The sequence below is a fragment of the Notechis scutatus genome, chromosome 1 (genome assembly GCF_049901735.1).
Source record: "Notechis scutatus isolate UNSWTSFEM ecotype Mainland chromosome 1, rNotScu1.2, whole genome shotgun sequence".
Classification (NCBI taxonomy): domain Eukaryota; kingdom Metazoa; phylum Chordata; class Lepidosauria; order Squamata; family Elapidae; genus Notechis; species Notechis scutatus.
The window spans coordinates 130,737,825-130,752,960 of record NC_142009.1 but is presented as its reverse complement, the minus strand read 5'-3'; the positions used below and the strand labels follow the sequence as shown (position 1 = coordinate 130,752,960).

Here is a 15,136-nt window from a genome sequence, read left to right as displayed (position 1 = left end):
TGACCGTAATTGAGCCCAAAATTTCTGTTGCTAAATGAAACATTTGTTAAATGAATTTTGCCCCATTTTACAACTTTTCTTGCCAGGTTGGTTAAAGAATCACTGCAGTTATTAAATTAATAACATATGAACCTGACTTCCCCATTGACTTTGTTTATCAAAAAGTTGCAAAAAGTGACCACATGATTCCAGGACATTGAAACCATCATAGATGAGTCAGTTGTCAACAATCTGAATATAAATCATGTGACCATGAGATTGCTGCAATGGTCATTAAGTGCGAAAAATGTTCATAAGTCACTTTTTTTCAGTGCTGTTGTAACTTCGAACGGTCACTCAGCAAACCGCTGTAAGTTGAGAACCATCTGTATATGGATACTGAGGCACTGGCTAAGCTGAACTGTGTGTCATGGCAGAAGATAAACACCACTGCATTTTAAGGCCTGCGTGACTAAACAAAAAAGCCTGAATTTCTGTCTCCAATTTTCTAGACTGACTACCAAAATAGCTTTAAAAGAAACATTTTAATATAGTTCTGCATGATTTCATTATCACTGACTTACATGTAGCAGAAGTCTTTCTGACTGCAGTCTCCTTCTTCATTTCCTATAAACTTTCTACCAAGATCAGCAAATAAGGCAGAATTCTACATCGGATAGCTCATGATAAAACTCTATTTTATTCCCAGGCTCTCATTTCCACAGCATAGGCAAACATGTGATACCATAATTAAATACATTTTTATCACACATAGAGCAAGAACATATGTAACCCTTTAAAGACGGCATGCATTTCTAGTACCAATTTATGTGTACAAATAAGACATTCTGGTTTCTAAATAGGATTTCTTCTTAGCTAAATACCACACATTTTAGAATGTAGGGTTTATTGTCCATTAAGTATACACCTTTAGTATACATTGGCACAATAAGCAGGATATAAAAAAATTCTCTTTATAAAAACTGCTGAAACCCTCATTCTGTGGATTGCACAGAACAGGAAATTAAATGAAATCAATTAATGAACCTGATCTAGTATACAGAAGTCTTAAATCTACATAAAAGAAGTCATTTGCCTATCAAGACAAATGAGATTTCACATATTATCACTTCCCTGGAAATGGCATGCCCATTAATCGCTGAATATTTGCAGCCTGAGGGAAATGTGAAATGTTTCCACAATATGGCAATGGAAATAAAAACAGGATATTTTAATCTGTAGTGTTAGGCAATTATATTGACACAATGTACTACTACATCTGCAATAGAAATGAAATAATAATACTCAGGACTAAGTGTCTATAATTATACCTTTTCACCAAGAAAAGTAATTGAGAGTACAAAATATTTTTCTCATTATATTTATGATGTTCAGTTATTTACCTAAACCTAATCAACCAAGAAATGAAACCTTATGTGAAAGGAAGAGTAAACAGGTTGTTGTTGTTACTATATGAATTTTAACATAAAGTCCTGAATATCATAAAATTAACTTTAGGGTAATTTAATATCTGTGCCTCTGTATTTAAGGATCTAAAGTTAAGACATTTCAAATAATTAATTAAGGGGGAAAGAGAGGTTAGAAGACTTTATAGGGAAAGCAGGAAAAACATATATATTGTGTACATGAAACTGGTATAGTGGTGGGATTCAAATTATTTTACTACCAGTTCTGTGGGCGTGGCTTGGTGGGTGTGGCAGGGGAAGGATATTGTAAAATCTCCAGTCAGAGGTGGTAATTGCCAGTTCTCCGAACTACTCAAAATTTTTGCTACTGGTTCTCCAGAACTGGTCAGAACCTGCTAAATACCACCTCTGAACTGGTATGTTTATTTTACTTTCATCCAATTAAATACAGTAGATTGTAAATGGGAAAATTAGATATACTGTATTTAATAAATATGCTGTCATTATTGTTGCCAGTATTCTAGAAATGTGCAATATTAACTTTCTCATTAAATTTGAGCAAATAAACTAATTATTTTACAATCAACAGAATTATAAAGTAAATTCTTCCCAAAGACAGAATAAAAATTGAAAATATACTTGCCAACTTCATGAACTTGATATGCAAAACAAATCTTATTTCTTATTGAAGAAAATAAAATATAAAATGAATATGTAAACATATATAATGAAAGGGGAAAGAAATGAAACTTTATATTCAACCATATGCAAAAATTTTACATAGAACAATACTTGTACACATCAAGAGTAATTTTTCATACTTTTAATTTATATGGGTAGAAAAATGTTTCCTTTTTTCCTTTTGTTATTAATTTTATTTAATTTTACGATTTTTTTTACTGTTTTAGTAAAAAAAAAAAGGCTCTTATATATGTCATCTTTCTATGACATTTTTGCTTTAAGAGCTTTGCCTTTGGTATATAAGTTACACATAAACCAAAAGGAATAAAGTATATTCCAAAAGGAATTAAGTCCTACGATAAAAAACACTCCTGCATTAAATTCTATGGTTAAAAGCTATGCATTTGTAAAATCTATGTTTTCTCAACTTCTATTATTTCTTAGATTAGCCTATTAATCTTTTGCAACTGGAAATCTGAAGCAGCATATTCATGATGCTAGTTATTGAATTTAACAGTAAGACATTTATGACTTTTTAAAAAAGGGAACCCTATTTAGCCTCTCCAGTGACAAAAACAATTTTAATAGCCATGAGAGGAACAAAGATAGTAATTCTCAAAAAGAAATGAAACAGCTGGTGTAAGCAATATGTGGATTAGGTTACAAGTTTAATGTACACTTAATATTGGAAACGATTTCAGAAGAAATAAACAATACTGTCTAAAACAGAGCCACATTCATAACAGAGATTGGTTGATAAAGCCAGGTCCATTTGGAAAAAAAAAGCTTTGAAGTTCTGGAATTACAGAACAGGAGGATTGATGCTGCCAAGGTTTTGCCTCTTTCACTGTAAACAAAAACTTATTTGAATCATTAACTGAATTATTTAAGGCTCTTTACTACTTAATGTTCATACCTAGTTTTCTCTTCGCTATAACTTTGGAATGATCATAAGCTCTGAATACAATGCAAGGGAACAAATCTGTGGTCTGTACTGCATACGCATACACAAGCATACACACGCAATCACTGGAGCATGTCAGAATCATCAACAACAGCAAGCTTGATGGCAGACCTGAAAGTCAGACTAAGCATTAACTAAATATTGATGTTCTGGGAGTTGATCTAAGTGGGTCACTTCATATCAGAGATCTGGATGCCTCCACCCTGATCATGTTCAGGAAGCTATTAAAGACAAGGGGTACTCTCCTTCGCTTTGAGGCAGAGTGAAGGTTGAGCCCCTGCTGGAAGGTTATATGTTGTAGTTATATGTTGCTTTTTGGCTATCATGTTTTTCTACTTTTTTCTTACTTTTTAACTGTAAGCCACACAGAGTCATTGGAAATTGATTATGCTCCAAGCATAAATTCAGGATAAACTGATGTTGAAAGTTCATATTTTTTCAATACAACACCAAAAAGGCTAAAGTTGAAGATAAAACAACATATGAAAAAACCTGAGAATTTGTTTTTACTGTACAAAATGAAGCATGAGGACTTTTGGGGAAGCCGCTAAAAGTGGCTATATGGATTTGGTTGTAGTTGATTATATAATTCATTTGTTGTATTTTAAGAGAAGGTGATGGGTTACTAAAAAAAAATATACTTGGGAGAAAAGTAATTTTTCTTTTTCCTTAGTATGTTCTTATTTTTCTTTCTTTTCTATTTTTCTTTCTATTTTTCTCTTCGTTCCTACCTGTCTATATATATTTTTTAGTTTTTACTGTGGTAACTTCTAATCTTTAACAAAAATACTATCAAAAAGAAAACACAGCAATCAACAAATCTGCAGAAATTGATGAAATACAGCAAAGCTGTTTAAAATCTTAACAAAATGATGCAGTGATAAATAAAGCAGTACATGTGGATTTTAAGGAAGCGCAGAAAACACAGCAGAATAGAGGTGGTATTCAGCAGGTTCTGACCAGTTCTGGAGAACCAGTAGCGGAAATTTTGAGTAGTTCGGAGAACCGACAAATACCACCTCTGACTAGAGATTTTACAGTATCCTTCCCCTGCCACGTCCACCAAGCCATGTCCACAGAACCGGTTGTTAAGTATGGAGAATAAGGAGACCAGACATCTGACCAGTGACTTCAACTCTTTAATAATAACAGGAATCAGAATGGAACAGAGCAAAGCTATGGGCAGCAGTAACCCTTTTATAGGGTTAGCTGCTACCTTATTAACCAATGAACTTGCAACAGGTTCAAACTACTAACCAATAAGAAGTGTTCCCAAAGTGGCCAATCAGGGTCTAGTTCTGGCCCAATCCCAAGTTGCTGTACCAGGACCAATCAAGTCTGCAGGTTTTCAACCCCTGATTTGCATTTAGAATATCAACTTTTATTGATTCACAACACCGGTAGTAAAAAAATTTGAATCCCACCACTGCAGCAGAGGCCACAAAACTGGAAAGCGTTTATTTTATTCCAGGACTAAAAAAGGGAGAGCTAAAGAACATTCTAATGACAATTTGAACTGATATCACATTATAGCATGTTAATACTCAGGATTTTACAATCCAGACTTCAACAATACATAAAATGAAAACTGTAATATATACGGTGAATTCAGAAGAGGGAGATCACTGAAAACTCAACGCTAATATTCAGTGGATAATGAAAATGAAAAAAGACTTCCAAAAATATGTCTATTTTTGTTTATTGACTTTTGAGAATAGCTATGGATACGAATGAATTAACCACAATGTTCTAACTACATATGAGTCGAATCACGTATGATCTTAATTTTCAAAATCTGTGATAACGATACTCATAAAACTTGATAAAGAACAAGACAGATATCAGCCACACTGTGATCCCAGATCACTTTAAAGATTATGCTTCTTAATGTGCAGCACTGCAGTACAATGTCCTTAGCATTGACTTGCCCTTCCTTGAATTCAGAATAACATGTTCCTTGAAGGTTATAAATATTTTAACGGAAAGGAATGAGACGAGAATGCGAAGTTCTGTATTTTTGATCTCTTACAGACAGTGAAATGGGACAAGGTAAAAGAAATCTCTTCCTCCCTCCCTTCCTCTCTCTCTCTCACTATCAACATGACATTGGATCAAAACTGAAGCAAAAGAAAAACAAAACCCAATAAATATAGATAGTCCTAGACTTAGTCATTTGTTTAGTAACCGAAGTTACAACAGCACTGGAAAAACCCTGACTTATGGCTGTTTTTCACATTTACAACCATTGCAGCATTCCCGCGATCACATTATCAAAATTTAGACACTAGGCAACTGCCGTGTATTTGTGACGGTTGCTGTGTCCTTGGGCCACATGATCCCCTTTTGTGATCTTCTGGCAAGCAAAGTCAATGGGGAAGCCAGATTCACTTAACAACTGTGTTACTAAATTAACAACAGCAGTGATTCACTTAACAACTGTGGCAAGAAAGGTTGTAAAATGGGGCTCAATTGTGATCGTAAGTCAAGGACTACCTGTAAACTAAATTAAGGTGGTGGAGGTTGCCTTCAAGGCAAGCGACCAGATACTTACCTCCAGTCACTACCCCTCGAACGGAAGTACTATTCCAGTGCTGGATCCAATCGTCTCTTGCAGTAATTTCTTCCTCTGTGTGGCTCATTCTCCATCAGACTCCAGAGACAGAGCCGCAATAGCTCCCTTCTAAATGCCTTGCCCCAGAATTCAACTCAGATCAGCCCCCCAAACCAACCTATGTGAATAGTAGGAGGAACATGAATGCTGTCTTTATTATGGCTTTACGATACCTTTTACTAGACAAGAGAAGAAGCAAGGCTACTTCCAATCACAACAACTAAAACAAAAGACGTGAACTTTTCCCAACCAGAACTGCATTTTGATCCCTGTCTGGAGCAAAACATCGAAACTCACATGTTTTGGAACTCAAACTATTTGCTGCAGGTGTCAAAAGATTCATACATGAATGCTTTGCATAACCCACACTGCTAGCATCCATATGGTCACTCCATTGTTCTCTATGGTATATTAAAATTCAGGGATTATGTGATCCTCCCAACTGCTTTTTCAAAGGCACAAGATTTATCCCACCTTCTGCAACTGGATGGACTTTTTACCTATGGCTCAAATAAGCATTTGTGCAAGCTACCACAGGAGGCAGTACACAACTCTTCCCATTTCATACTATTCACTTTTCAGCACAAACCTAAGAAAATGTTAAATGCATCCACAAAAATATAAAGAATTAATGTAATAAATACAGATGTACGCATATCAAAGATCTTAAACTGACTGCTAAGGCATGCCAGGGCCCTAAGGAAAATGTGACATAGCAGAACATTAGAAGGGAATAAGAAAAACGTATTTCAAAGTGTCAAGTGGTACATTGAAGGCCACATTGATCTGCCTTATCTTACAAAATATCCACAACTCAGGACTGATCAAAGAATGCCAGGATGACTACAAGTATAAACCTCTTACTAATTATAACAACCAAGAGCTAAGATGTGAAAAGCTGTATGAATCAGACCACAGGTCTAGCTTATCCACAATTCTGTTCTACCTGTTGAACAGCCTATAATGAGCAGGATAAGAGAACAACACCACTACTGATCAGGCATCTCACACACTGCAAGTGGTACACAAAATATACTGTCCCACAAAGGGAGGGAGGGAGGAAGATCAGTGACTGACAGCCTTATTCTCTTTCAGTATGTCTACTTCCAGTTAAGTCCATACATTGTTTTGGCTGTCACTAAATTTTTAAGTTCCACAAACTGTGCTATATCAAAAAGCACTGAATCTGTCCTGAATCTCAAAACACTTAACTTTGAAATTAGCCAAGAGAATATAGCTTTTTTCCTATCAGTAAAATTTTCCTGAGCATCTATCATATTATCAATTGTCGATGTTAAGAGTGCAGCAATAATACTTAATCAGTTGTAGGTGAAGTGTATATCTGAAGGCATTTATGATGTCGAAACAGTAAATACGACATACCTTTTTTCCTTGATCTACTGAAAAAGAATCCAAATATTCTATTGAAAGCCCATTTTTTCTCCTGTAACAGAAATCAGTCATTAGAGATCATGAAAGTCCTGTTGAATAGCAATATTTTTTATGGATAGTATATATTATATGTATGGTATTCAGCTTTGCTCGGGTATTTTCCCACGTCATTGTAGTTGTGCTTTTAAAGTTGTAGCAACGTTTCGGCAGAATCTCATCTGCCATCATCAGGGTTCAATACAGAAGCCTGATGATGGCAGATGAGATTCTGCAGAAACATTGCTACAACTTTAAAAGCACAACTACAATGACGTGGGAAAATACCCGAGCAAAGCTGAATACCATACATGTAAGTACCCGCGAAAACTTAAGAAAACATATATATTATATGTATATATAGAGTTTACATATATGTGTGTTTGACTGTGTATATATAATATTATTTAATCCTGTTAATTTTAATCACTTTATATTATCTTTTGTACCTTTTTAATATATTGTAAATCGCCTAGAATCACTTGGTGATCGGTGAGATGGGCAGCATACAAATTTTATAAATAAATAAAGGATGTGTGCATGTGCGTGTGTGTACACAGACATATATAGTATATACATACATACACATATAAAGGTAAAGGTAAAAGTTTCCATCTACAGGCATGTCTGATTCTAGAGCATGGTGCTCATTTATGGAAGCCAGTGTTGCCCCAAAACACTTACCGTGGTCATGTGACTAGCATGGCTATACGCTGAGGCTCACAGAACGCTATTACTTTCCCATCAAAGTGGTATCTATTTATCTACTCATATTTTCATGCTTTCAAACTTCAAGGTGAGCAGAAGTTGGGGCAAGGATGAGAGTTCACCCCATCACACGGTGCTCAGGTCTGGAACCCAGGTGGTCAGCTTTGCAGCTGACAAGTTCAATGTCTTTAACCACTGAGCTATCACGCCCCTTACACACACATATACATATATATGTATGAGAAATGGCAGATTTTCCAAAAGACTACAATAAGGAGCGCTAGGTCAACTGGTAATAATTTTTTTATTTTTCTTTCACTTCACATAGATCCCAGCCTTTCCAATAATGTAGACAATATTTTGAATTTGCACCATTTTGAACTCAAAAGTTTTGAGTCAGAAATTTAAGCGCAAAATAATTTTGATTTATAATGGTGTTAAATTTACCAAGGCCTTCTTATGTCTCAGAACAGAGGCTTATTATATAATAGTCTATATTCTTCAAAACCAAATGACGAACGCAAAAAATTGAAATATATTGAATGCGATTTCAAGAGACTGACTAGCGATGCAGGATGTGATTGTTTGAGAACAATAAGAAGTTGTACATTAAAGGTAGACTAAAAGAATGCATGATATGCTTTAAAACCAAGAAAATAGAAACTTTTAAAAATGTATTAATTACATTTTTTTTCATCCAGCAGAATTAAATGTAAGATTCAACCAATTGTCTTTTGATCACGTACACTAAAAATCTTACTCTAAATATTTGGGAATGTTTATATCCAAGCATAGTTTATATTCAAAATAAATATTTCTCACACATATTAGCTGCTTATGATGCTACAATATTCTATATAAAATTATTCCAGTAATGGGCATGTGGTAGAATTGTGTCAAAATTCTCACTGCATGAAGAGTTGCAGCCTAGATTAAAAACTTTAATTGCAAGTTAGTTCTACACATCTCTTCAGGTTTCAGCTGATATATAACAATTCCAGTTAATTCATATCAGAATTGGTAGCAATTCTAAAATATATAACTGTAGGCACTAAGTTCTGTTCCAAAAATAAGCAGATATGTTCACTTAAAAGGATTTGTGGATAGTGCATGGAAAACCAATTAGAAAATCAATATAGATTTAATTTTTTAAAGTCACACAATTTCAGTGGGAGAGAAAATGCTTCATCAAGCAAGATGCACTTTATTGGCAGATTTGGCATTATTAATTAAAAGATACTCTTTCACTTATAGTGGATGACTGAAGTAATCAATAGTAATAAATTATTCCTATGGATTTTAGCAAGTATTTAAACCACATTCCACATTGCTTAATCCAATGGAAGCAAATATTTTGTAACTTTGCCAAAGCAAATGTTTTACATATATATTGTATAGATAATATAAGAAAATGTAGGCACCTAGAGACATTGAAAAGACCTATATCTATAAGTGCTTAATAGTTTCTTATTTGAAAACTCAATCTTAACAGAAGAAACATAATTTTATCAGAGAATGAAAACTTTAGTTATCTTTTAGACAGGATCATTGAGTTAGCATTTTAAAAGAAACCTTCTGTTTATTCAAAATTATAAAAATATGTTATTGTTTATTCCAAATATTCCAAAGGAACTAAGAAACTTGAGGCTGTGTAAAAATTATAATTTTTAAAGAACCATGGGAAAGGCTTCCCTTTATTTGTATCACAATACAAGCTTCAATTCCATACATTATAAATATAAATATTTGAAAAGAAAAAGAAGGATTTCACAGTAGGAGCTAAAATTAGCAGACTACTTCCTCAATATTCTGTCAATGCTTTCCCTAATCTGATATATCAATTGTAATTGACAGGCAAGATTGTAATTTAGCTCTTCTACAGCCATTTTTCCCTATGAAATTAATCTGAGATTACAACTGAACATGTGAAAAAGTGAGATTCATAAATTCATTATCTCTGTTCTGTGGTGGAACCAATATGGAAGATGGTGTTTTACTTTCTGATATAATAAACTAACTCGCTTGAAGAAATGCTTAGTGAAAACAAAGAAAATTAATGTCCCCTTGGAGTTGAGCTAGACTGCTAGTGACATATCCATGTAATTTGGAAGGGAATAATAATTAAATAGCTTTCTTCTAGATTTATTTTTACTTCCAGCCTAAATTTATAACCAAGGATTTCAAGGTAATCTCTTATTCATGTACTAATCAGAGGTGACCCTAGTTAGCTTCCATGCCAGTTCGGCCACTATAAAAAGACTATAAAGCAAAAGCAAAAAGCAAAATTTCCCAACTCAATAATTTCATATTTTGCTATTTCATAAGTTTTAAAAACTGAAAAAAAATATTTAACACTGACCTGCAGTTGCTCACCTTTTGCCTACAGAAAAAAGCAGTAAGAATTAATCTTTCCATTTTTTAGTCTTGAAATCTAAGAGGTACATTTACTACATCTTATCCACATCCATTATAGTGGAGTAGAGCTTTTTATCTTATTGTAGGTTCTACAGTGAACAACATTCTGGGTTACTGTTATTTAAAAAATACTTTGCAATAAAAATGAATGTATATTAGATGTATATTAAAATAACAGGCTAGATCAGGGGTCTCCATCTTGGGCAACTTTAAGACTTGTGGACTTCAACTCCCAGGAATCCCCTGGGTTAGATGGAGCCTACATAAAAACCGAAACAATCTCGTATCTTAAGCACTGGTGCTCATGCTTTATGGCCCAAAGCAGTCATGCAACATCAGTCCTATGGATAGTGCTTGGGTTGCTGGTTTTATTACTATGTGCTGGTTATAACCTTGAAAGTCTCATGTGCTTAGAGCCTGCAACCACTTGCTCCAAACACAGATAGTCCTTGACTTATAACTGTTCATTCAGTGACTGTTCAAAGTTGCAATGGCCATTGAAAAAAATGTGACTTATGACTCTAGGTTTTTCTCACTTATGACTTATTTCAAACTTATGACCATAGTTTTTTTTAACACCTATGACCTTTGCATCATCCCCATGGTCACATGATCAAAATTTGGATGCTTGGCAACTAGCCTCTATTTATGACTATTGCAGTGTCCCAAGGTCGGGTGATCGCCTTTTGCGACCATCTGTCAAGCAAAGTCAATGGAGAAGCCAGATTCACTTAACAAATATGTTACTAATTTAACAATTGCAATGATTCACTTAATGACTGTGGCAAGAAAAACTGTCCACCCTCCTCTACCTTCTGTGATACTTGAGGAAGGCCAGAGAGACAATGGTCAAAATTGCTATGGATAAAATCATTTGGAGGGTAAGCACAATGTTTTCACTCTCCATAAAGAGATGGTTTCTGTCCTCAGTGGACGACCATCTGCCAGAGCTGAATTATGTAGCCTTGTGCACCCATATAAGGAGAGACAGTGTTGTAGTGTTGTGATGCAAGCCCTGTCCCTATTCCATGTGATGTTGCATGCATGTCCCAAATGGCTGAAACTGGGGAGGGGAAGTGGGGGGCTATACTATTTTTGACATTGTGATTCAACAGCTTGTCCCAAAAATGCTTTTCCAAAGGGCAATTGGACCTTCTTGGTTTGTTTGTTTTCTTTGCAAATGCTTAGCTTCTGAAGAAGCTTCTTAGATAAGAAACAAAACGTTTTCACAGAGAAAAAACAAGAAAATCCAATTGCCTTTTGGAAAAGCACCTTTGGGACAACCTTGACCTGGATGATTGGGAATCTTTATAGATTCAACAGCTTTGTGTGTGTGTGTGTGTGTGTGTGTGTGTGTGTAGCTGCGACTATCCTGAGTAAGGTAGAAATGAAATTGAAATTATACTTAATATATGCTATATATTTTAATGTTAAACACAAAAAGAAAATTAAACATAAAACATATTATTGTACCCACTTGCAACATATGCCTAAACCATTGAACAGTTAATTATTAAGCACATAGATTTCAATATTCCTGAAGCTACATTACCCTGCAGCTGAGGTGATTGGCAGAATGTGCTGATTTTTTTCCAGCTGTTAATCAGATCAATTATCATATATACCAGTAGTTTGGGTTATTTTACATTCATTTCTCTTTTTAACAGACTAGGAAGCAAGCACTCAAAACTGAGATTTCATGTTAAATATCTAAGTTTGCTTTCTGGTATTATAAAAAAACAAAAGTCAAACTGACCTGTTCCTCTATATTCTCAGCATCAATTGTCTCATCCTGAACAATCTCAGCTGGAGCCTTGGTAAGATAAAGTCTAGTTATGTTTGCATAAAAGATGGAAATAAATCAAAGTTTTCCTATATTATCATGAATTAAAGAAAAGTAACTTTGCTCTGCTATTTTAAAACAACCCTTTATCTTTTGCCCTTTGTTAGTAACCCTGAAAGTCACTTCTTATGAACAGCAAATGCAAATGACAACTATCCTAAATGATTTTAGTTGCTAAGATTATTTTTGGTTTTAAAATGAAAAAAACTTTAAGCTACAATCAGGATTTCTTTTTACATATCTTTTACAAATCCCATTGCTTAAAATAGCAACAAAAACAAAAACAAACCTGCTCTTTTAGATTCCCAGGATCTTCATAAATCTCCTCATCCTGGATGATCTCAGCTGGAACCTTGGATAACATAAATTCCAATTCAGATTTATATTAAAAAAAGTAAACAACTTACAGCTTTTTAAAATTACAGATTAAGAAAAAACAGCCAGCTGTTTTCCTTTTTGAGGAATAAATTTTCTATGTAGGAAACCTAAGACTTACTTCTTTCGAGTAACAATATAAACACAAAACCTGTTGCAAATTTCATAATATTTTTTAACTGACAAAAAAGGATTTATGCCTAAGATTTCATTTGAAATAACCAATATCAATTCAAATGCTGTAAAAACAATTAACAAAAACTAACCTTTTCTTTTCTAATTCCAGGATGCAAATACCTTTTCTAATTTTGGACACTCTCAGCTACAGTTTTGCTTAGAAATAAAGTCTGTTTAAGATTTGCATGAACAGAATTCAGTAAAATGAAATTTATCCTATATTATTTTATCACAAATAAGGAAAAAAAGACAAGCAGTTATTTGTTTCCATTAAAGGCACTGGAGTTTAAACACCTTATATTAACACTCCAATATTGAAAAAACAGTAAGGAAACTAATACGTTTTATTGTAATTCCAGGATATGAATAAGTTTCCTTGTTCTGGAAAACCTCAGTTATAGACTTCATTAGAATAAAATCCAGTTATTATTTACATGACCAGAAAAAAACAAAACATAAGCTTTCTGGCATAACCTTATCACAATAAAAAAATCAGCCATGTTCTATTTAGCTTTTAAAAACTGATTTTTCTACTTTACACAAGCAAATCAAAAATCCAGTTCTTACTAATGATTGTGTTTGGTCAGATAGGGTTTTTTTTGTTCTAATTTCTCTCCCTTTAATAATGGAATATCAAAATCCAGGGAATAGACCAGTGGCGGGATTCTACCAGTTTCCCTCCCGATTTGGTGATTGTGCAGTTCGCACATGCGCGCACCTAACGCCCGCACTCGTGCAGCTTTCCAAACACCAGCTGAGGCTCTGCTGTGCCAGTCAGCTGAGAGGATAAAGAACAGAAAAGCACAGGGGTGGGACGGCCGATCCTGCACTTTTCTCTTCTTTCTCCTCTCAGCTGATCGTTGGCGCTTTTTCTTTTACTACCCATTCAGCCAAACCAGGTCGAACCGGTAGCATTTCACCACTGGAATAGACAACCAGTAGAATTTTTTTAAATGATTAGAAAATATACTGTATGCTGCTGCTTCTTTGAAATAAGGGGCACAACCCTACCTGGCCAGTAGATGGCAGCAAAAATATGAACACTCCTTTTGAAGAGTTAATAGTTACATAGCATCTTTAGACTAGTAAGGAAAGTCATTCATCTGGAAATCATCTTAACTAAACAAGGCATGCCTTTGAGTATTTTCTCATTATTTAAGTCAGTGTTCAAGTGACACTAGTCCAATAGGCACGTAATAATGCCAAAGCCAGAGATGAATCTACAAAGTCAGAGACTTCCTAAGATTTTGACATCCATAGTATTTTATTTCTGAAGATATAGCATAGACTATTTTTGAGTATACATATTAATACTGGTAGCTGTATTATAATTTATGTTCACTTAAAAAGAATACTCCCTCACTCAAAAAAAAAGTTATGTTGTCTGCTACTTAAAATCTGAAATGGAGATCTAGTTGACAAGGTGTTAGGTCCTTAACAGAAACATTTTGACTTTTTTAGGAGTCCTGAAAGAAAAACAAACAAGGGCAGTTGGGAATAAAAATTCTAATAAATTCATTCAGGAAATATCTATTTTAAACTTACCTGATCAATAGGTATTTCCACTTTAACATCTTTGTCTTCTTGAATCTCACGAGCCCCTTCAATTTCTGTCGGGGATTTACGAGCTATATAAACACTATGCTCTGAAAATAAATTAATTTTAAAAACTGTTTTATCTTACTCTATGGAACTACAAACACAAACATTGTACACATGCATATCTATAGACAAAAACTATAGCTACATTGTTTTTGCTAAGCATTATTTGTAACAGAAATTTGAACCTCATTTTTAAGCCACAGTTGTCTAATAATCAGTATTTTTTACATTAAGAATCATCCTTGTTAGTAAATGAGTAAACAAAAGGAGATATTATTCAGCTTTGTAAGCATGAATTGATAAATAATAAAAATACTTAAATTCCTAAATGTTTAGCCTTCTGCTACAAGCTGTTCAGCTTTATTTTGTATGTGTGGGTTCAATTAGTATTTCAAGGCAAATTGATCCAATATGGGCTGCCTAAAACCCAAATGAACAACAAAGGAACTACCGTAAGCCTTGAATTTTTGCCACTGTTTTCTAAAAACAAAGAACCAAATTGAGTATAATAAAAAAGCAATAAAAGTACACACATCGCCGCAAGTACATTTGTTCATTGCAATAAGAAAGTTCCTATCAGAAAAGTGCAAACCGTGTTTTAAAGGGTTATTAATTTTTCAACATTGTGATAATACAATATTAGTATAATAATAGTATTTTAGGGGGCATCATCTTACACTTTTAAGGAAAAAATACTTCAGAATTATTCACTTTGTTATTCCATTACAGCTACATTTATTTTTGGTGCTTCTAAATCTGAAGAGTAATCCCTGCAGTTTTCTTGGCAACGTTTTTGCAGAAGTGGTTTGCCACTGTCTCTTTTCCAGGTCTGAGAGAGATAGGGCCCAAGGCTACCCAGCTGAGTTTGTGCCTCAGGTGGGAAGAGCCCATGGTCTCCCGAATTCTAGCCTGATGCCTTAACCAAA

General features: G+C 34.3%; 1 protein-coding gene across 1 annotated transcript in view; it reads right to left on the bottom strand.

Moving 5' to 3' along the window:
* The window catches only part of DCDC2C (doublecortin domain containing 2C), a 35,733-nt gene that overhangs the window by 1,787 nt on the left and 18,810 nt on the right, over window positions 1-15,136 (bottom strand). The window contains exons 8-10 of the mRNA XM_087952064.1: window positions 14,154-14,254; window positions 12,346-12,408; window positions 11,970-12,026 (exon numbers count right to left, since the gene is read on the bottom strand). Of these exons, the coding sequence (XP_087808190.1) occupies window positions 11,970-12,026; window positions 12,346-12,408; window positions 14,154-14,254 (221 nt within the window). The remainder of the gene's footprint in view (window positions 1-11,969; window positions 12,027-12,345; window positions 12,409-14,153; window positions 14,255-15,136) is intronic.